Source organism: Pelophylax lessonae (genome assembly GCF_965119305.1).
Source record: "Pelophylax lessonae genome assembly, chromosome: 3".
Lineage (NCBI taxonomy): Eukaryota > Metazoa > Chordata > Amphibia > Anura > Ranidae > Pelophylax > Pelophylax lessonae.
The window spans coordinates 343244642-343267786 of record NC_138770.1 but is presented as its reverse complement, the minus strand read 5'-3'; the positions used below and the strand labels follow the sequence as shown (position 1 = coordinate 343267786).

Genomic DNA, 23145 nt, shown 5'->3' with positions numbered 1-23145 from the left:
TAGCAATATTGTTACATTTAATGAAGGTATAACATTTAGCAACTCACATAGTTGATAATTAAAACAGACACATTTAAGTATGCAGGCATCTGGGGTAAAACTGTCCACATAGACCATCCTCCGCACCGCTTTACATTACAAGCATGTTTCTGGAACTAATTATGCTCGCAATCCCAGGTTTTACAGTATTAAGGTTTTTAAACTACTACCCTCAATTTAGAAGGGTACATGGTTGTAAATACAGGTGTATGGCCATACAGCATATAATATACCTGTAATTACATCAACCAGAAGCCCCAGCTGTGGCATATTTCTGCCTGTATACACAGAGCCCCTGTAATCTCAAATAAATGACGGTGCTCGCAATTACATGCTCATGGATGTATTTTGCAGAATGCGAGAATTGTGAGTTTGGGAAAATACATCTATGCACATGTAAACGTGAGCAACGATTGTATTTTATGCTGTATGACCAAACTCCTGTATTTATGCCCATATACAGTACATGAGTCCTAAAATTAATTAGAAATGCAAAGATGATTTAAACTTGGAGAATCAAGCTTGATTACATAAATGTGTTCTTACTACCCCCAAAGGTGTCCTGTGTTTAACATGAAACAGCTTTTTATATGTGTACATCTTGACCTAGTCTTCTGAATGTTCACCCCAAAAGTCATTCAGATTCCCAAAAGAAAGTGCCCATTCTTAAAAAAACATGTAAACACGACGAGTAACTGCCTAGAGAATGAATCATCTAGACCTACTTAGTTTTAGTAGATGTTGAACAATTTTATTGTTCTTTGGAATAAATGTAACCTTCCCACTGGCACCTTTTTAAATGAAGGCCTTGAGGAGAAAACAGATCAAGACACAGGCAGTGGCATAGCATTAAAGGAGCTGATTTATCACTGGCATCTTATTATTTGAATTAAACGCATTAAAAAGGAAATTAATTAGTATTTGCTTTATTGAGGTAACGTGAACATTGTTCAGAAAAGTGCCAAGTTAATTATCAGCACCCATTGATCATTTGGTTTACATTTGATTTTCATCCACCCTTGAAATAGTAATGCAGAAGATTCACACTGAGCTGTTTAAATGTATTTGACACTATGGCCTACAATTACTGTATCAAAGGCTGAATAAAAGCTCTACTTTACTTTTTTTATTTTTAACTGTAAATACAACAGAATATATGCACAGATTTATTCTAGCAACAGCATTGCAAAATCTAGGCCAGTTATAAAGCAACTGAGTTCAGGGCCGGTGCAAGGATTTTTGACACCCTAGGCGAAACCTCATTTTTCTGCCCCATTGGCACCGCCCCCTTGACTCCGCCCCTGACTCCACCTCCACCTCCCCCCCCCCCCCCGGAAAACCAGTAGACCAGTTTTACATGTATATGAAAACCAGTATATTTATAATAAGAAGGAAACAAGGCATGAAGAAAAGGAGGCATAGTATGACGGGGCCATTGCAAGAATTTTTGTCTACATAGGCGAAGATACATTTTGCCCCCCCAACCCATCCACACCGTCCTCTTGCTACTCCCTGTCTAAAACCAAGTTGGTACCTCCTTCACATCATGGCTGTAATGTGATGGGGTGCGATGAGGTCACATACCATTGAAAATTGAGTTGTGCTGAACTTCCACCAAATGGCAATGTGTAATGAGTGGGTGGGGTTATGCATTCCTCAGTTACCTCACTGCAGCTGAGGTCAACTGAACTTCTAATTGCTTGGTTCCCTCCATAAGCAAACTCCCAGATCCCACCCCCCAGATACTCCCATTTTGATTACACCTCCCCAGATACCCCTACCCTGGTTACAGCCCCAGATACCCCCCACTCTGATTACACCCCTAGATTACCCCCAGCTTGACCACACCTCCCAAAATACCCCTTCACTGATGACACCCTCAGATATCCCCCACTCTGATCACACCCCTAGATAACCCACCCCACCCTGATCACATCTCCCTAGATACCCCTACCCTGATTACACCTCTAGATACCTCTCTACACACTGAAGAGCACTACATCTCTACTGGAGAGAGAGTGGCTGAGAGAGAAGGGGTGGCTAACAGAGAGGGGTGGCTGACAGAGAGGGGGGCTGTGTTTAAAAAAAGGGCGTGAGAGAGATGGGGGGCTGAGAGAGAAGGGGGGCTGAGAGACAGTGGGAACTGAGAGAGAGGGAGACAGAGGGGGGCACAGAGGGAGGGTGATGAACAGAGGGTGGGGCTGAGAGAGAAGGGGGCTCAGAGATAGGGTGGTGGATGGAGAGGGTGGCTGAGACACAGGGAGCCTCAGAGAGAGGGTGGCAGACAGAGAGGCGATCTGGGAGAGACACAGGGGGGCTCAGAGAGAGGGTAGCAGACAGAGAGGGGGGTTGAGAGAGAGGGGGGCTTAGAAAGAGGGTGGTGGACAAAGGATGGGGCTGAGAGAGAGGGGGAGCTCATAGAAAGGGTGGCGGATGGAGAGGGGGGCTGAGAGAGACACAGGGGGGCACAGAGAGAGGGTGGCGGACAGAAAGGGGGGTTGAGAGAGAGGGGTCGCAGAGAGGGGGGCTGAGAGAGACACAGAGGGCCTCAGAGAGAGGGTGGCAGACAGAGAGGGGGACAGAGAGACACAGGAGGCCTCAGAGAGAGGGTGGCAGAAAGAGAGGGGGGCTGAGAGAAACGCAGGGGGGCTCAGAGAGAGGGTGGCGGACAGAAAGGGGGGTTGAGAGAGAGGGGCCTCAGAGAGAGGGTGGCAGACAGAAAGGGGGGCTGAGAGAGACACAGGTGGCCTCAGAGAGAGGGTGGCAGACATAGAGGGGGACTAAGAGATACACAGGGGGCCTCAGAGAGAGGGTGGCAGACAGAGAGGGGGACTAAGAGATACACAGGGGGGCTCAGAGAGAGGATGGCAGACACAGAGGGGGGCTGAGAGAAACGCAGGGGGCTCAGAGAGAGGGTGGCGGACAGAAAGGGGGGTTGAGAGCGAGGTGCCTCAGAGAGAGGGTGGCGGACACAGAGGGGGGCTAAGAGAGAGAGACAGGGGGGCTCAGAGAAAGAGTGGTGGACAGAGGGGGAGGCCTAGAGAGAGAGACAGAGGGGCTTAGAGAGAGGGTGGTGGACAGAGGGTGGGACTAAGAGAGAGGGTGGATGACAGAGAGGGTGGCTGAGAGAGACACTGGGGGGCTCAGATAGAGGGTGGCGGATAGAGAGAGGGGCTGAGAGAGACACTGGGGGGCTCAGATAGAGGGTGGCGGATAGAGAGAGGGGCTGAGAGAGACACTGGGGGGCTCAGATAGAGGGTGGCGGATAGAGAGAGGGGCTGAGAGAGACACTGGGGGGCTCAGATAGAGGGTGGCGGATAGAGAGAGGGGCTGAGAAAGACACTGGGGGGCTCAGAGGGTGACGGATAGAGAGAGGGGCTGAGAGAGACACTGGGGGGCTCAGATAGAGGGTGGCGGATAGAGAGAGGGGCTGAGAGAGACACTGGGGGGCTCAGATAGAGGGTGGCGGATAGAGAGAGGGGCTGAGAGAGACACTGGGGGGCTCAGAGGGTGGCGGATAGAGAGAGGGGCTGAGAGAGACACTGGGGGGCTCAGATACAGGGTGGCAGATAGAGAGAGGGGCTGAGAGAGACACTGGGGGGCTCAGATAGAGGGTGGCGGATAGAGAGAGGGGCTGAGAGAGACACTGGGGGGCTCAGATAGAGGGTGGCGGATAGAGAGAGGGGCTGAGAGAGACACTGGGGGGCTCAGATAGAGGGTGGCGGATAGAGAGAGGGGCTGAGAAAGACACTGGGGGGCTCAGAGGGTGACGGATAGAGAGAGGGGCTGAGAGAGACACTGGGGGGCTCAGATAGAGGGTGGCGGATAGAGAGAGGGGCTGAGAGAGACACTGGGGGGCTCAGATAGAGGGTGGCGGATAGAGAGAGGGGCTGAGAGAGACACTGGGGGGCTCAGAGGGTGGCGGATAGAGAGAGGGGCTGAGAGAGACACTGGGGGGCTCAGATAGAGGGTGGCGGATAGAGAGAGGGGCTGAGAGAGACACTGGGGGGCTCAGAGGGTGACGGATAGAGAGAGGGGCTGAGAGAGAGAGAAAGGATGCTGACAGAGATGGGGGGCTGACAAAGATGGTGGGGATGACAGAGAGGGTGGGATGATGAGAGAGAGAGAGACCTCAAACCCTGTCCCTAACCACAGTCCCTCCTCTGCCCCCCCGCCCCCCCCCTCCATCTGTATCTGCAGCAAGGTCTGTGTCAGCCTATGATGCCCAATACCTTCTTGATACTGGAGGTGCTCAGTGCTCTGCTGCTCCTTCCAGCAGCTCGTGCCTCCCGTTCGTCCTTGTACTTCCGGGCGTTACTGCTGATGCTGGAGCAGAGCAGAGAGGAGGTTGGAGGAGACGGAGTGTAGGCATTGGGACTCTGCGCGCCTCTTCGGGACTGAAGGTGGCTGTGAAGCTCCTCTCTCCTGGGCTCCCAACTGCCCCCGAAGTTCACCTTCCACACAGGCGCAGCCTCCTTCTGCTGGACCGCACAATCTTCGTGTGGGGATAGATGCCCGCACCCCGAGGACAGCGCCACCCACCCAACAACCAGGAGCAGCTGCTGCAAGCCGCACAATACTGTCTGCAATCGTCTTATGTGCCGCTGCCGCTCACTTGTCTGCTCCCGTCGTCACTCACCTTGTCCTTCCTGAATCCTGCCGCATCCCAAACACACAGTGAAGGGGCCCTTCTAAACTTTGCGCACACGGCCATAGTCCCAGGTGACCCCCCCGACGCTACATCCCACCACACCATGCCACGCCACTGCTGGAATCCAAAAAAATATATATTTTGCCGCCCCCCCTACCCTGGCGCTCTAGGCAGCTGCCTAACCTGCCTATTGCTAGCGCCGGCCCTGACTGAGTTGATTGGATCCAGATTTGATGTGCATTGATAACAGTTCATCATATCATTTTTGGGCTTTCCTTTGCCACGATTTTCTGGGTGTCTGTTCAGCATATACATTTTCAGTGTAATAGGAAGGATTGCCTCAATAGTATTTTTTGCTATGATAATGCTATTTTGTTGTGTTAATTTTTGGGTTTAGATTATGCTCAATTACATTTTTTTATGTTTTTATTTACATTTGTTTTTAAACACAACTAAACATTAAATAGGAAATATATATATGAATTTATTTTAAAAAATTAACCACCTCAATATGAGCCTTTTTACCCCACCCATACTCACAAGTGAACAAGCAGAAGAGACTGTATATTGATTGAATAGGGGTTAACATCTATTTAATTTAGGAAAATGAAAATTGTTTGCTGTAACAAACTAAATGTCTTCTAATTGTGGTTTACATCAATATTAAGTAGCAGAGAAGGATTTCTGACCAACAGTCTTATTCCCAGTGGTTGCTTTATTACGTTATGCAGTCTGGTTGTGTCAGTTGTGTCCTTTCAATCTATGACCAGTGCATTAATACTTAGTGGAATGAGGTGCTGTCATCAGCAGTTGTGAAAGAAAGGAGAGGGCTGGCTGCATGAAAGCACAGCCATACTTGCCAACTGTCCTGGCAAATAGGAGCCTGTCCCGGGTAATTTACATTGTCCCTGGAATCGCCCGTAAATGTTATGCAGAAGTAGTGCAGCTGAAGGGAGAATTATTCCAACTCTGCTACTTTGGCCTTAAGTTTGAAATTCTCTTTTTAATTTCCTGTAATTCTCTCTCTATATTGAGAAGACCCTATATTCTGATAAGTAGGCGGAGATTAATTATGTGGAGTGGGCAGAACTTCAGGCAAGTGGGTGTGGTAAGTAATTGATAGCAGTGCTGCAAAGTGTCCCTGGAATTTTTTCAAATGTTGGCAACTATGCACAGCCAGTGTTTACACTTTGGATCACTGTGATTGCTCCACAGCACTTACAAGGCACTGGCCCTTTACAGGGGCTGGCAACCCATCAATCACAGTCTACCTGTTGACTACGGGCTAAGTGACAGATAGACCACAAACAGGTCCCTGCTTCACTGACCCCCACCTTTTAGGTGCCGGTCTCCCTCCCTCACCGCCTCCTACGCTGCTCTCGTTCTCAGGGCACAGTGGAGAGTGTGAGAAGGAGCTGGTCAAAATAACTTTTCAAGTTAACCGGCAGGTGATTGTTTGCTAGGACACAGGGCGGTAATAGCAACCAATTACCAGCATGTTAATATGAAAAGTCTCTCTGGCTGCTCCCACTCATGCCCCCCACCCAGAACTGTGCGGCCCTCCACTCTCTCCTCTGTGTATGTACATGTGTACGCGCGCAGCAAGCACACTGCTTATTCTTGTGTGGGAGGTGATGTTAAGGAAGCAGAGGACACTGCTATGGAGGGAGGGTGGCAGTGGACACTGCTATGAGGGGGAGGGGGCAGAGGACACTGCTAAGGGGGAACAAGGGACAAAGGACACTGCTAAGGGGGAGAGGGGGGTCAGATGACACTGATGTGGCGGAAGGGGGGGGCAAGAAGACACTACTGTTGGGGTGTGATGTGAAGTGCCGTATAGCGCACTGCTATGGGGGGAAGATGACCCTACAGTGGGGGTAGGTGATGTGAAAGGGCAGAGAACACTGCTATGGGCAGGGTTAGCGCCATCATAAGGCTGCTGCCTTATGGTGCCAAGGTGGGGGGGCAGTAAAATCTGAATCCCCAGTCACTTGGTAAGAATTTAGATTTTTTAAATACCTGTCTTCTGACAATCCCCTTTTTTTCATTTTGCAGCAGATCATAGCCAGCATCTCCACCTCTCCCTCCCACTGGCATATAGCTGCAGGAGGAAATCCAGGGGATTGGCTCCAGTAAATGCCTCCTCTGTTGCCTCTCCTGTCCTTGTTCTTCTTATTTTGTGCTGCCCAGCTCCCTGCATTCTCCCCTTTCACCACCCCCCAAACAGGGCTCCTAAAAAGGTTGTAAAAAATAATTAAAAATAAAATTGTAAAAAATAACAACAATAAAAACTACTGACACCATCCACTGCCTCACTGACACCATTCACTGCCCTACTGACACCATTCACTGCTCTATTGATACCATTCCCTGCCCTACTGACACCGCCCATTGCCCTACTGACTGCTACTGTCCACTTTTAATGTAGTTTATATTTTTACAGTGATATCTGTGTGATAATTTTTCTATGTTTTCCATACTATTTAATTAGGCCTTGCTAGTTAATTTCTTTAAAAAATGGTGCTGAACCCTGATGATCTTTTATCTTTTTCATGTTGTTCAGGTAGATCTCCAACTCTCAAAAGTTGCCTACCCCTGTTCTAAGACTAAAAGGCTCACCCTGACTTGATGCAAAGGCAGGAAGATCTATCAGATCTGCTGGAAGGTATCTGACAGGATTTGTTGAGTCCACATATTACCCCAGTCATGCCCTCTAGAGATAGAAAAATTGAATTAAAATACCTACATTGTATTTATTATATGTTGTATGTGCGATAAGCTATTTGCTCCAACCCGCCATAGATTTTTCACCACTACATGAACCTTTTTCCATAGGATCTGGGGCTGCCCTAAAATAAGTAAAATAAATAACAGATTTTGTCACACTCTTTTGGGTAAACCTAACATTCGCATTCCTGGAAGGTATCTCTTGGGTTACTTAACGGATTCTGATATGCCCAATCATACTTTCGCCTACTATACTTTAATGCAAAGAAATATATGGTTTTTAAGATGAAATTTATCTATGAGACCTGTGGTTGTCCATCAGAATTTGATAAGCTTTTACCCAGGCTCAAAACACATCATATTCCTGGTTCCAGATTGTTAGTACAAGACCTGGGTTCTCAGTGAGAGCTTGGTCTCTGTGCTGGAAGTGTGTTGTGCAGAGTGTTCCCAGTATATGGGGCCTCACAGAAGACCCACTTCAATTAGGCCGCATGAATATGTACAGGAGGCGACAATTTACCCATTGCCTTGCTGGTTGTATGTCTGTCTGCAGTTATCATCCTGAAATCCGCTGTATTATTCCCAATGATACATTCATTTACCTCACTACTAGCATCTTCTTCTTTCGCTCTAAAATGTGCGCTGGCCCATCCTATACTTAGAAAGACCTGGCTGGTCCCAAGCAGCCTGAAAAAAATGAAGACCAATCTTTGCTCTCATGTACCTCCAAACTTCTAGACAGTCTAGTCTCCTATTTCTCTTTTCATTGAGGTCCAAGATACCTTCAATTCTATATCTACACCTGCTTCTTTAGTCAGGTAATAAACTCCTATGGCTTCAAATACCATCCCTTTACTGATGACGCCCAAATATATCTCTTTTCTCCACAACTCAAAAAAATGTCTTTCTAAAACTGAGCACATAATATTGAAATATATCAACATCAGATTATTATGTGCCTGCTCTCATCTTTAGAGGGGGCGAGCCACTAAGAATACTACCTTGATGCATATTCCATCTTACTGGTATTTCTGGGATAGAGTTTTTAAGAAGTATTTCCCATTAAAATAAAAACAAAAGCAAAAAAAGCACTGCTAACAAACAGGCACATGGGAGTGGTTCTGCCGACTGGCTCATGAAGCAAATTTTAAATAGTAATGTTAATAGAAATGATCTACAATGTGTACGTGTCTTGGTATTATGTGTTATTATTGTTAAAGCCTAAGTTAGCCCAAAGTAATTCATGATAAATTCCGATAAGCCTTGTATGTACTTTTAAAATGCTTGTAAGAATATGGTTCAATATCTACCTAAATTTTGTCAACCAGGATATGATGGGTAAATAAATATGTTATAATTATTATACAGTATACCTGATATTATATACAAATTAACAAGCACACTGAATAACATGTTACCTATAATTGTACTGTCTACTACTTACACTGGACATGTAATAAAAATGCTATTTAAAGCATAACTCCACTTTTGTTGAGAAAAAAAACATTCCCACCTGGGTGATCTGTGTACATTGCAAGGATTTTAACAAACTTTGTTGCAGATTCCTATTTTTTGTTCTTATGAAGAAATCACTCTTTGTTTGTTTGTGCCCCTGTGCTAAGTTAGTCTAATAGGAGTGGTTTCATAATTATCAATTAGCTGTGCACCTGCAGAGCACTAATGAGGAAATCTGCTGAGCCTGCATCCCTTTAGACGTGTTTCTATTGAGAGTATTCTACCAAAATTTACATTTTTGTTGCAGGGGATGCCTGAAATCTGACGTGCAACTTAGTGTAGACTTCTGGGAAAATCAGTGAGCCAATCACACAAGCAGGAAATGATGTTTCTGGGGTGGTGTTCTGAACACATTCTGTGTACAGAACACCTCCAGGTAGCCATATTGGATTACATTTTCAGAAAATTACAGCAGCTGCAGATTGAAAAGGAAAGGTAATTTTTAATAACATTGCTATTTTTTCCCCACAAAAGTGGAGTTACTCTTTAAAGCGGAGTTCCACCCGAAATTTATACTTACCTCCATCTTCTCGCTCCCGGTCACCTGAAAAACAAATGGATAATCGCAATTTTTTTTTTTTTTTCACTTACCTTTTAGAGAAAATATACTCACCTTACTTCCTTCTTCCTCCCCTCGGCGGCCACGGCGATTCGTCACTTCCTGGCTTTTGCAATGATTCCTGGGAGCTGAACGTCATAGCTCCCAGGAATCATTGCGCCTGCACCGGCCCCGACGTCAGTTCCGGGGCGCGCGCGTCATCCCCTTCTAAACAGCTTCTGGGCATGCCCAGAAGCTGTGGAGGGATGACGCGCGCGACCCGGAAGTGACGTCGGGGCCGGTGCAGTGCATCGTGGGACCGAAGAAGGAGGAAGAGGACCGAAGAGGACGCGGAAGAGGATCATGCTGGCTTCAAGCTGCCCACACCTGAGATGGCAGCGCTGGAGAAGACAATTTCAAGGTAAGTATATCTCCTGAAAGGTAAGTGCAACCCGGGACAGATCAGAGGCTAGCCATTGTGGAATGTGCTAGCCCTGACTGTCCCGGGGGTATTTTTGTAAAGAAATGTATAACCAGGGTGGAACTCCGCTTTAAATGATTACACGTGTATTCTGAAAATCACCATGAATTCTACTATATAATATTTTTTTATTTGTAATGTAGCTATGCTACATATATCTTTCATGTATGTCTAGTTAACATGACTTACAATTGTTCTTACTATCCATGTTAATAACAGTCTATAGTTGTGTAAATTCAATTCCTAATTAGGAGTACAGAATATAACTGTTGTACCTTGTTTGATTTATAATTGTATGGTGCTGTGGGAAATATAAGCATGTTATGTACAATACAAGTAAAAACTATAACTCACAGATAAGATTGACTATATTCCAGTTCCCAGTCACATTCCATCATTTTGTATCTGTGGTTCTAAGCTGTTATGGATTGTGGATGGGGGGTACTAAATACAGGGACCAGAGAGGCCAGGCACTGCATGAGGTTTTGCTCTTTGGAATGGGGCATGATGCTGGCCATTTATCTCAAGAACCCCAATGTCTTCCCTAATCTGGACAATTGGGAACTGGCCATAAACAACAACACACAATATTATCTAAGCTTCTGCCATCCTGACACCTTTAGACAGTACATGCTGCGCAGAACAGACTGTTCTCACTAGCAGTTAAGGATTAGATAATCAAGGCAATACATCCTAAAGAGTTAGTACGAACACTTAGTCCCTTACTGCCAGGTACAACCACCCCCCCCCCCTCACACACACACACACACACACACAGTATCTCACAAAAGTGAGTACACGCCTCACATTTTTGTAAATATTTTATTATATCTTTTCATGTGACAACACTTAAGAAATGATGCCACTTTGCTTCAATGTAAAGTAGTTAGTGTACAGCTTGTATAAGAGTGTACATTTGATGTTCCCTTAAAATAACTCAACACACAGCCATTAGAGCTGGTTCACACTAATCCGACTCAAAGTCGCCCCGACTTCGGGCGACTTTGAAGTCTCCCGTGCAGCACGACTTCATCGCGGCTTGCAAACGACTTCGCATAATAGAGCTCTATAGAGCTCGACTTTGCCAAAAAATAGTGCAGGAACCTTTTTCTAAGTCGGAACGACTTGAGTCACTCTGATTAGAATGGTTCCATTGCAAAGCATTGGGAGCTACTTGTCAGGCAAGTCGGATTAGTGTGAACCGGCTCTTAATGTCTAAACAAAAGTGAGTACACCCCTAAGTAGGGGCCCCAAAGTGTCAATATTTTGTGTGGCCACCATTATTTTCCAGCACTGCCTTAACCCTCTTGGGCATGGAGTTTACCAGAACTTCACAGGTTGCCACTGGAGTCCTCTTCAACTCCTCCATGATGACATCACAGAGCTTGTGGATGTTAGAGACCTTGTCCTCCTCTCTTTGAGGATTTCCCACAGATGCTCAATAGGGTTTAGGTCTGGACTGGAGACATGCTTGGCCAGTCCATCATCTTTACACTAAGCTTCTTTAGCAAGTCAGTGGTCATCTTGGAGGTGTGTTTGGGGTCATTATCATGTTAGAATACTGCCCTACGGCCCAGTCTCCGAAGGGAGGGGATCATGCTCTGCTTCAGTATGTCACAGTACATGTTGCCATTCATGGTTCCCTCAATGAACTGTAGCTCCCCATTCCCGGCAGCACTCATGCAGCCCCAGACCATAACACTCCCACCACCATGCTTGACTGTAGGCAAGACACACTTGTCTTTGTACTCCTCACCTGGTTGCCGCCACACATGCTTGACACCATCTGAACCAAATAAATTTATCTTGGTCTTATCAGACTACAGGACATGGTTCCAGTAATCCATGTCCTTAGTCTGCTTGTCTTCAGCAAACTATTTGCGGGCTTCCTTGTGCATCACCTTTAGAAGAAATTTGATGCAGTGTGCGGCGTATGGTCTGAGCACTGACAGGCTGACCCCCCCCACCCCTTCAACCTCTGCAGCAATGCTGGCATCACTCATACATCTATTTCCCAAAGACAACCTCTGGATATGACGCTGAGCATTTGCACTCAACTTCTTTGGTTGACCATGGTGAGGCCTGTTCTGAGTGCAAACTGTCCTGTTTAACCACTCTATGGTCTTGGTCAACGTGCTGCAGCTCAGTTTCAGGGTCTTGGCAATCTTCTTATAGCCTAGGCCATCTTAATGTAGAGCAACAATTCTTTTTTTCAGATGCTCAGAGAGTTCTTTGCTATGCGGTGGCATGTTGAACTTCCAGTGACCAGTATGAGAGAGTGAGAGCGATGACACCAAATTTAACAACAGCCTGCTCCCCATTCACACCTTAGCCCTTGTAACACTAACGAGTCACATGACACCGGATAGGAGAAAATGGCTAATTGGGCCCAATTTGGACAAGTTCACTTGGGGGGTATTCACTTTTGTTGCCAACAGGTAAGACATTAATGGCTGTGTGTTGAGTTATTTTGAGGGGACAGCAAATTTACACTGTTATACAAGCTGTACACTCACTACTTTACATTGTAGTAAAGTGTCATTTCTTTAGTGTGTTGTCACATGAAAAGATAAATAAAATAAATAAATAAATAAGATAAATAAAATATATAAAAAAATATTTACAAAAATGTGAGAGGTGTACTCACTTTTGTGACATACTGTTTATACACAGTACTATATATATATATATATATATACATATATATATATATATATATATATATATATAAACATACACATATATATCACACAGATTAGCAACTTACAACCTAGTTTATAGGCACTGGCAATACAGCTACACATACAACAGTCATAAAACAGTTTTTTCAGAAACAAAAGGTAAAAAAAGTGATATAAATACACAAGCAAAATTTAAAAATAAAAGGGGTAATCCAGGGTTGGATAGAAAACATTACCCGCGTGATTTAATGGCAGATTCCCATTGTTACACCTTACAGATCAAAGAGATTTGACACTCAGTTGCCACTATCCAATCGGATGGAAGGGACTTGCTGCTGCCTTTGACCTCATTAGCTTCAGGTAGAATTTTTGCAATAACAATATTCAAAACGTCATAAGTGTTTTCATTTATGAGTTATGGATTCCGAATTAAGAGCGGAGGTTCCAGCTGCTGATTTGCAATACATAAAGTCCAAACTCTGATACTCTATGCCTGCCAGCAAATAATAAAAACTGTCCCATATATCGTATCATAAAATGAGCATGTTTGAAGTAATTTTTTTTAAAATAACAAACATGCCATACTTACCTGGTCTATGCAGTGGATTTGCACAGAGCAGCGCTGATCCTCCTCTTCTCAGGTCCCCCCTGCTGGTACTCCTGTCTCCGCCTCTTCACTCTGTGTACCATCATAGGTGCTTTGCTTTCCTATGGTGGCACATGTGTGAACTTGATCCCGAGTAGAGCTCTGTGTCTTCCCCCAACTCCCTCATCATTGGATTTGATTGACAGCAGCAGGAGCCAATGGCTTCCTCTGCGTTACTGAGTCTGGTGAGGAAGGAGATACAGCGCAGTGGTGCTGCTCTCAGGCACAACATTGGATCAAGGTCAGACTCAGGTAAAAATTTGGAGGGCAGGGGAGGAGCAGACAATATAAGGTATTTTTTTACCTGATAGCAGAGAATGAATTAATGTAAAAAACCTTCAGCCTTAAAAAACACTTTACACACAGTACACACAGACACTGAAAATATGGCTTTGGGATAGATAGAATCTGATCTATCCCAATTACTATCAGTTTAAAGGGGAAAAAAAATGGAATGACATTGTAATGTCATGCATGATCAAGACACTGCAGACTGCAGCATACTGTATATTAATCTGAATGCTAATTTTACACCAAATGTTCACCCTTAACATATGGATTCAAAAGGCCAAATGTTTAAAAAACAGAAAAAAAGATGTTGCAAAATTGAAATCAAAAACTCTACTAGCAAACATGTCACCATCTTGTTATTCAAAGAAAGTAGATGAATGGATATGAGCCCTCTTAACCCTATTCACAATAAGTGGTTGAGGTTTAGGCTGCTTGAAAACATATCCACCAGTCACAGTGATCACTTAAAGAAAACAAAACATTTTGAACCCATAATTTCCTACAGTCAGTAGGATTGACTGGAACAAGACAACATGTAGAATGGAATATCTAAAGAAAACCTAGGCAGAGGGATACCACTTACAACTATATTCAATAAGAGTTCATATTATAAGAGTTCAGAATATTTTTGGCACCTCCTCCTTCCCCTCGCTGCCTTCTGGGACAAAGTAAAAGTTTACTGTGTATCAGACCAGAAATAATTAAGGACCCGTTTACCCTTGTGCGACTTGTGCTGCAACTTTGGACTGCAAAGTCACATGACGAGTCATACTCCATGATTTCCAATGAGTACCGTTCATATCTGTCCCACTTCAAGTCGCAACAACTTCAAATTGGTCCCTGTTCTACTTTGGTCTGAATTGATACTTTTGAGGTCCATAGAGCTAATCTTTAAACAGGCATTGATTCAAGTCCAGTTAAAATCACAGCAAAATTGTGGCGAAAACAAAGTAAAATTGCGTGACTTTTAAGTCGCACAAGTGTGAAAATGTCATCATCTGGAATGAGAGTGAGATAACCCCACTTTGCGGTTTGTACCTACTGCCATGGTCTTACTAACAGTAACCACTCAGCCATTTGTAAAGGCAACTTAAGTTATGAATCAGTTTTAAAAATTAAGTCTGCTCAAGCAGTATATTTGCCAAATTAAATCACAATTAAGTAATGAAAGTCAACAAATCCCAACACATGTTAGTTAAAGCTGGAGGATTATTTTTAACTAAATCAGCCAATTAATTGTCTTTCCTTTTATGTTTTTTGCACGTGTAAGTAGAGTTTATTAACTAATACGTTTCACCATTCTAGCAATAAATTAGTATCAACATGTGAATGACTCTTGTTCTGTTGAGAATATATTTTATTCTGTTACAATTTATGTTATGCATGACATTTTTTTCCTCAACATTTTTCTCCAATGAGGGAGAGTTGCTCTTTTTTTTGCTTATTTGTATATATTTTAAAGATAAATGATCACACAGTTTGTTAATACATTGTGAAATGTGTATTTTATGGTCTGCTAACATATTGGATTTTTTTGCAGAGGATATTGGAATATTTGCAGACGATATTTATCTCCCAGAGTGGATCATTATGTACACATATTTCAACACAAATTCTGAAAATTACTATAGTCTATGAATCTCATCATTTATGGTTTTTCCAAAAATACAAATTGATGATCATGATAAGTGGGACATTTACAGTATATGAGTTATATGTGGACTGTATTTTTTCAACTTTTGTAATAAATATTTATTTCAATTTATATATGGTCCTCTCTTCTATATAGTACAATTAAAGTCCCATCACTTACACTTTCTCCCCCCTCTTTCCACTTTCTTTCAGTGGGTTGAGTGGCCATTTTGCTCAAATAAGGGATGATGCCTATATAATTTACAGTATGCATTTTAAAAGAAACAAACCCATCCTCTGTTTTTCTCTGATATTTTATCAACCAATAAGTTTCAACATTCTAGCAATACATTTGTGTCAACATCAGGATGACCCTTGCTCTGTTGAGCGTATATTTTACCATCTTACAATTTTTATTATGCATAACATTTATGAAACTTACAGGAGGCCCAGGATGTCCAGCAATTCCAGGTGTTCCAGGAATACCAGGTAACCCCTAAAATGAGATGAGTACATAGACATCCTTTAAATTTAATAGTGATAACCATATCTAAAAAATATAAAAATACAAATATTTACATAGGGTATAGGGTGATATGACACTTTATTGATGATTGTTAAAAAATATTTTTTTTAATTAAATTCAGAGTTATTACACACAAAACTGGAAAAGTCTGTGAATTGACCTCAGACTTAATCATACGTATACAGCTCCATTAAGCAGTTCCAGGCTAGTGCTGTGAAACTAGAGCCTCTCACCTAAGATCAGTAATAACTAGTGATTCGCCAAACTGCTTTGATTCAGTTTTAGCAGAAATCAGTGAACTTCAAAGAAATTCAGATGCTGAACCCAAATCCAATTTAAATCAATGGGAGCAGAATACTCAAAATGCCTATCTGCTTGTCTAATAGGCAAAGGGTTGTCGGAAAAATGTAGCATAGGGCGAGGTAATGATTACTGCCCTGGGGAACATATACCAGTGCAAACATTTTTTTTTTTTAAATTCCATTTGATTGGAAGCGATTAAAAAAAAAAAAAAATCTCACATTTACAAGAAAAAATGGGTTTTAAATTGTTGAAGAAATGGCACACAGACCCCTCCAAAGATCCCCCAAAATGTTTGGGAACCTTTGGAGGAATCTGTGTGTTTCTTTTTTTTTTTTTTTTTCAAAGAAGCCAGCAATGAAATATGAGTAGCTGGCACTTTCAGTTGTTTCATTTTTTATTTTACTTTGTAATGTCACTCTTGCTGTAGCAAAACCTACAACAATAATGAGAAAATTGCATAGAGTCCCCCAAAATGTATACCAGATCCTTTAGAGGGATCCTTGTTCAAAAAAGCAAAAAAAAAATAAAATAAAAGTCCACCTAAAAATGCATACCAGATCTTTAACCCCAGCATACAGCCTGCCTGATCAGGAGAGGAGGGCAATGAGTGTGTTTTCCCCACCCATGAACTCTAAAAGAATCATATTAAAAAATAAGGGGGCCCTCAGATACTGCCCCCCAACATGAAAAAGTAAGGGGTAATTAGGAATGCAATCTAGAAATAAAGACATCCAAACATTTGGCAAATCCCTTATTTAAAAAAATAGAAAATCCCCATAAATTGTCTCTTGTTGTAAATCCATCATCAATCATGGTACCTGCCACCCTGCCAAACTTAAAAACCTGATGGAACAGGCGGCATAGATTTATGAGAGGATATCTGGTAAATAAGGGAAGATGCTCGGATAGTAGTGACATCATTAAAGGAGAATTGTGGGATTCTAAAAAAATAAACATATACACTCACCTCCCTGCAACACACACTCGCCTCCAGCTTTAACATCCAGAACTGAGCAATCACATGACTGGGAAATCACATCACTCAGTTCTCAGTCTTCTCTGAGCAGAGATTGGGGACTATAAGTCATGGCTCTCTGATATGCCTCGCCAGTGCTCACTGGAGTTCTGGGCTGGGGAGGAGGGGGGAGCAGTGTTGCCAACCTACCAGACTGAAATTTACTGACACAACACCCAGAATGTAGTGGCACGGCCAAGTTTTTACTGGCATTTTCAAAAGTTACAGAATTATAGCTTAAGTGCAAATTTCAGTATTTAGGCTACAAACAAGTACAATATGCAATTAGCACTGTGATTAAGGGTAGATATTGGGGCAAAACACATATTTTCAATATAGTAAGTAAGTAGCTCAGAAACAGGAGGGTCAGAAATTAGAATGGACAGGCCCACACACATGAAATTTACTCTCAGTGTGCAGCAGCACAGATGATGATGACACCTCACTGACACGACACATCCCCTCCTGAGTCACAGTGACAGTCTCTCTCCACGCCAAGTGGTCCCTTCAGTCCATACAGCACTGACAGTCCTGCTCCCGGCTTGCCTTTCTCCCGTCGTGCAGACCCACACACAATGCTCCGGCCGCTCCGCTCGGCTCCCTTGCACCATGACATCAGATGACAAACTCAGGGACTGCCTCTGCCAGTCCCGCCACTTGCCGCCCCTGCCCGTACACACTGTAGCAGGCACTCAAAGAGTCTGGGCTGGCTCTGGACTGGAACTGCATATTTTTTGCTGGCAACCTTTTCCTGTCACTGCCAGGTATTGGCAGGAGAAAATTGCCCATTTTTTACTGGCTGCCAGTAAAAATAGTGACAGTTGGTAACACTGAGTGGGAGCAGCTGGCTTAGGGTCTCAGTGGCACATTGGGAAGCTAAGCCAGCTGCTGGTTAGGCATCTGGGAGGATCCTGACATAATTTTCAGAATCCTTCTAGAGCCTGGAGTGACTCTGAGATGTTAGCCCACTGTAGGCTGATTCTGTGTCACACAAGAGAACAGGTAAAGCACCCCTGTAAACCAGAAGAGAAGTGTGGCCATAAAAAACTTTGGCCATACTGTCTTTGCTCAAATATGGCTAGTAACCATATCTGGGCAGTGATGTCACTGCTATCCTCACCTTTTTTATTACACGGCCGGGGATTCCCTGTGATTTTGATGGTTGCTAGGGATGCAGTGTGTGCCTGCACCTGCTACCTGCTTAGGGATCACTGACAGGAGGAAGCTGTCATATTCAGAAAAGGTAGAAATACCACTTCTATATATGATGCTCAACTTCTGCCAAATAGGGAGCCAAACGAACAAAAGGTACTGACCTAGGTTTGGACTGAATTGTCGGCTCATTCTAATTACTGGCTGGTGCCAATTATCTTTTTAGATGTCTTTAAACTTGTTCACACTAGTGCAGAGACTGCCATTTTTTTGTACCAAAAAACAATGGTCTCCGCAAAGGCACACAAAAAACACTTGTTTTTTTATGTGCCTTGTAAAAGCAAAGGCAGTAGGTGTGAAAGATTGTAGGGCAGTAGTCTGGCACATATCTTCCCACACAGCAGCTCTTTGTCTGTCTCTGTGTTTCTATACATTGCAGCTGAGCTGTGGTGCATAAAAATGGATGAAATGTCACCTTGTATTGTACCTTGTAAAGTATTGTGTTGCAAGGTACCCCCCCCCCCCCCCCCCCTGAAACCTACATGAACTTGCACAAGAAAACAGATTGTTTTCCTTTGTGGGTAGTATGAAGGGTGCCATTTTTGCCAATGACCATCAATGTAAGGCACATTCTGCCCACTAACCCTCAATGTAACAGCACACTCTTTCCAAAAATTTAAGAGGCATGCTATCCCTCAATGACCACCACTTTAAATGGTGCCTCTTTCCACTGACCTGTAACACAAGTGTGCTTGGTTCTTCATTACTGGCCATCAATATAAGGCGACACATTATAATTTTTATCATCAATTTTTCTTTTCTGGCTATTATAATTTGTTTCATTTATTAAATATTATGGAAAATATTTTTTCCGTAAAGAGCAGAGGGGTGATGTTTGAATATATGGTCAAAGGCAGCCAAACCGACTTCAGCTTAAATAAACAGAAATTGGAGTACCTGCTGCAAGCCATAGATATGACATTTTCATATCTATGGGCTTGCAGGATCTTAGGATTATCTCATAGATCAATACCATACAGTTACATCAAGTCAAATAAATTTATAAAAGTTTCACATATATTGCAAGTGGTATTTGTATATATACACTACATGCATTTTCAAAAATTGTAACTTTAATGGGTTATACCTAGTTACATGCTCAAAAACAACACCTACTGTGGCTTTTAGACCCAAAATAGTGTTCCAAGCCCATGGGTATACAAGCAAGCAAAAAAAGCAGAAACTAACTACAACTTAAATCATAGTAGTTCAAGATTGCGGTTTTGATTCCTTTTTTTCTTGCTTACAGAGTTTAGAATGGACATTTTATGCCACAATCTCTAGAAGGATACAGTACATACACAAGTAATGCTCAGCTTGTGGTTTTACAGTCATGCAGCAGATAATACATAAACATTTACTATAATTTATCTGCAATTATATAATACAGTTTAACATACAGATACACAACTTGAACTTTGTTCAGTCTATAAAAGCCCGTGATTGGAAAAAGTAATTAAATTCTCTACAGCAGTTTTGCACAGCTCGCTTTATTTCTTTCTTGCTCCACTGAGCCCAATGAGACTAGTTCCCATTTACAGTGCAAACTGTGGCTTTTCATTGTAAGACAAATATGCAGATGAAAGAACAGAACATCAGTACCTGGTCACCTTTCTCTCCTGACAGGCCAGGGAAGCCACGTTCACCTTTGATACCCTAGAACAAAATTCCAACAACAGTGCAATCACTGGATTTCATTTCAAGCTCTGTTAACTACATTGCTTCAAATGAACTGTACAATTCATTTTTAGTAGCATGCAGAGTTACCAGGAATCTGTCATACACTATTCATACACATAAAACCTCTGGACTAAAAATGATCTTTCTTTCCTTCTTTATTTTTTTTCTGTGCTCTGCTATGACAAACTATAAGTCTAAAGCTGAAGATTTTCAGTAAAAGACTATACCTTTGAATAAGATAACGTTTTCATATGAAAAACAGTTAGAAAACAAGATACATGAATATTTATTTACATGAAAAAAAGAGAGACATGAAATCTAGAGACGGTAAGTGCAGAGATTCATAAGTGTGCATGCAATAGGATATCAGGATTGATAAAGCCGTCACTGATTCATTATTGTCCAGTCATCTGAGTATGAATCTGTGTTCTGTAATCCCATTCTATCTCACCGCCTAGCTGTACTGAATATACTATGAGATATAGTTTCATCATGACATGTTGATTAGCAATCTGTTCTTCACTTTCATCACAACATTCTTCTTTTATCTATACAAAATAAATGTATTCCCGCTGAGCAGCTGTCAGTGCCATTACATGGGTCTGACATCATGTTTATTTTGAGGAAATTGATCACTTCATCTATACTGATGACCAGAATATATGTTTGATAGCGCTGATAGAAATGACTGGTTTTTAACCCCCACATCCACACAAAAAAAACCCAAGGAGAATATTTTGGTTAGTACTCACTTTCTCCACTTACCTTAGGACCTTCTTTTCCAGGTATCCCAGGAGGACCTCTTGGGCCAGGATCACCCTAGTAGATTTTGGTTACAAGAGTCAATTGAATGCTTTATCAGAATAGAATACCTAAATTACTTTAGCAATAGCATCAGCAACTACTGCAACAAAAGTCAAAGGCTATCTAAAACTATATCATTTTTATACAGCAGGATAAACCAACCCTGCAGGTTTTAAATTACATTACAAAACAATTGTAAAATTAAGGTGTTGTTCAGAGCAACCAACTATACCCCAGCTACCATTATCAACAGTGTAAGTTACAAAATTATTTAAGCTATTACCAGTGCTGGCACCAGGTCATCCAGCACCTAGTGCAAAGATGCCAATCTGCACCTGCCTTCCCCATGTAGGGGATCCTACACCCAGCAGTCACTTTCTTGTCAAAAACACTGTGCAGTTCCTGATCTGTTAGAAAGGTTTTGCATTGATCTGGAAGTGCACAGTTTTAAGATGTGTTGATATCTCTTTGAATTCTAAAAATTAGCTATTTGCAATAATTTGTGAGGTTTCATTCACACCAGGTTAAGTAGGACTGCATTGGGAAGCTATTCCAAGGCAGTCCCACTAATTTGAATGTTCCCTAAAGGTCATAAAACTTATTTTATGTCTATGTTCACATAATTCCTTTTTTTTTTTTTTTTACATTTACGAATGGATTTGTGGTCGGTAACACATTCATAGCTCTGATCTCTGAAGTGAGTACAGTGGTGAGTCACCATTGTCCTCACTTCCGCTTTCTACATTCATATTAATGTCTTTGTTTACCTTCAAACCCTTTCAAACAAAATCAATGGATGTGAAGGTATTCAAAGCCATTCATACCCCCAAATATGGGCAGCACTGGGAACAGTGCTTCTGGCTTCTCTATACAGTTGCACTGACAGATCAGGATCTTTCAGAGTTTGCTTACCAGCCCCCCAATGTGGGGATAAGGTAGGCAGGAGGTTTGGGATAACAGAAGAAATATGCAGGTAGGGGGCTAGTAAACAAACCCAAGAAATTCCCAAGCTGTTAGTGCACCTGTATGCAGAAGGTGACAGCTGTGTTTACAGGAAACAGGAGCACTGCACTAACAGGATGGGGGAGCTGGAGGGAGAGAGAGAACACAGATTCGTCTCCTCCCAGCCCTCTCCTCCACTCTTGGCTCTCTCCTCATATCCTGGCTCTCTCCTTTACTTGCGGCTGTCTCCTGGATGCACCTGCGCACATCAGTGAGGATGGGGTTCTGTCTCCCATTTCTTCTTTCCTACTAATGCAGCTCCTGTATTCCTGTGACCACCACTGCTAGCTTGGTAATACAGGAACGCTACACTAGTAATAAAGAGAAGGGGAAGAGAGAACACAGGTAAAAAAACTTCTTGGCTCTCTCCTCTTTGATACTCCTCTCAGCCTTGTAACAGAACAAAGGCAGCCCCACAGTAAAATGCTGTGCCCAGGGCAGCTGCCCCCTCCTGCCCACCCCTTGCCCCAGCCCTGAGTATTACATGAATTGTTATGAATCATACCTCTGCCATTCTTACTTACACACACACACTGCATTCAAAACAGTTCTTGAATACAGTATAAACTACATAAACTTTCAGATGTTTTTCAAACAACAAAAGTTATATTCTAATTTACAACTTGAAATATGAATTTCTTTTTTTTTTTTTATAAAACACAAGCAGCCTTATCAAAAATGAAATGTGCTGAAAATGCTAAAACACAATAATCTACAGCAACCAGACTCCATCCTATGCTGCACATGTAGTAAAAAACAGCACTAGTGCAATATATACTGTATTGTACAATATTAAAATAAAGTGCTTGCAATAAATAGTACAAGTGTGTGCAGTAAATAAAGTGCTCTCAAACAAGTTATAAAAACATTTAAAAAAACTATTACATTATTATGTACTAATCTTCTGTACATAAAAAACAATGGCTTAATAAATTATTAAAATGTCATTAAACCCACTTCATAAAATGCTGTAATACATGTTATTCATAGTCACTATGGGATTCTTTTTCTGTATTCTGCAAAACACCTGGTTGATCCTCTTGTTCTCTACCTCTCCCTTCTGTCCATGTCCCCACTGAAGTTGGGGATTTTGTAGAGCAGTGTTTGCAGCTAGTGCACATGCTCAGTTTTCAGTGTATTTCTACCCTGAGCATTTTCTCCCTATCACATCTGAGCAGCCAATGTGACTATAGAGTCACATATGTGGGCATATGCACAGTGGTAAATGACAGCCCACTCCTCCCCCTCCTCCTCTATGTCCACTAACCAGCTAAACACTATGGGGACGAGATATTACATATGGATTGACAAAGGCTTCACCTCCCTCTTATTCTTAGACACAGGCTGGAGTTATTTGACACAGCCTGTGACTGGTAGAAATCCATCCACACCATGTTATTAC

The 23145-nt window shown here is 42.6% G+C and overlaps 1 protein-coding gene across 1 annotated transcript in view; it reads right to left on the bottom strand.

Moving 5' to 3' along the window:
* Positions 1-23145, bottom strand: part of COL19A1 (collagen type XIX alpha 1 chain) — a 1241599-nt gene that overhangs the window by 323967 nt on the left and 894487 nt on the right. Inside the window, exons 34-36 of the mRNA XM_082249430.1 lie at positions 20703-20756; positions 19860-19913; positions 15644-15697 (exon numbers count right to left, since the gene is read on the bottom strand). Coding sequence (XP_082105556.1) covers positions 15644-15697; positions 19860-19913; positions 20703-20756 — 162 coding nt within the window. The remainder of the gene's footprint in view (positions 1-15643; positions 15698-19859; positions 19914-20702; positions 20757-23145) is intronic.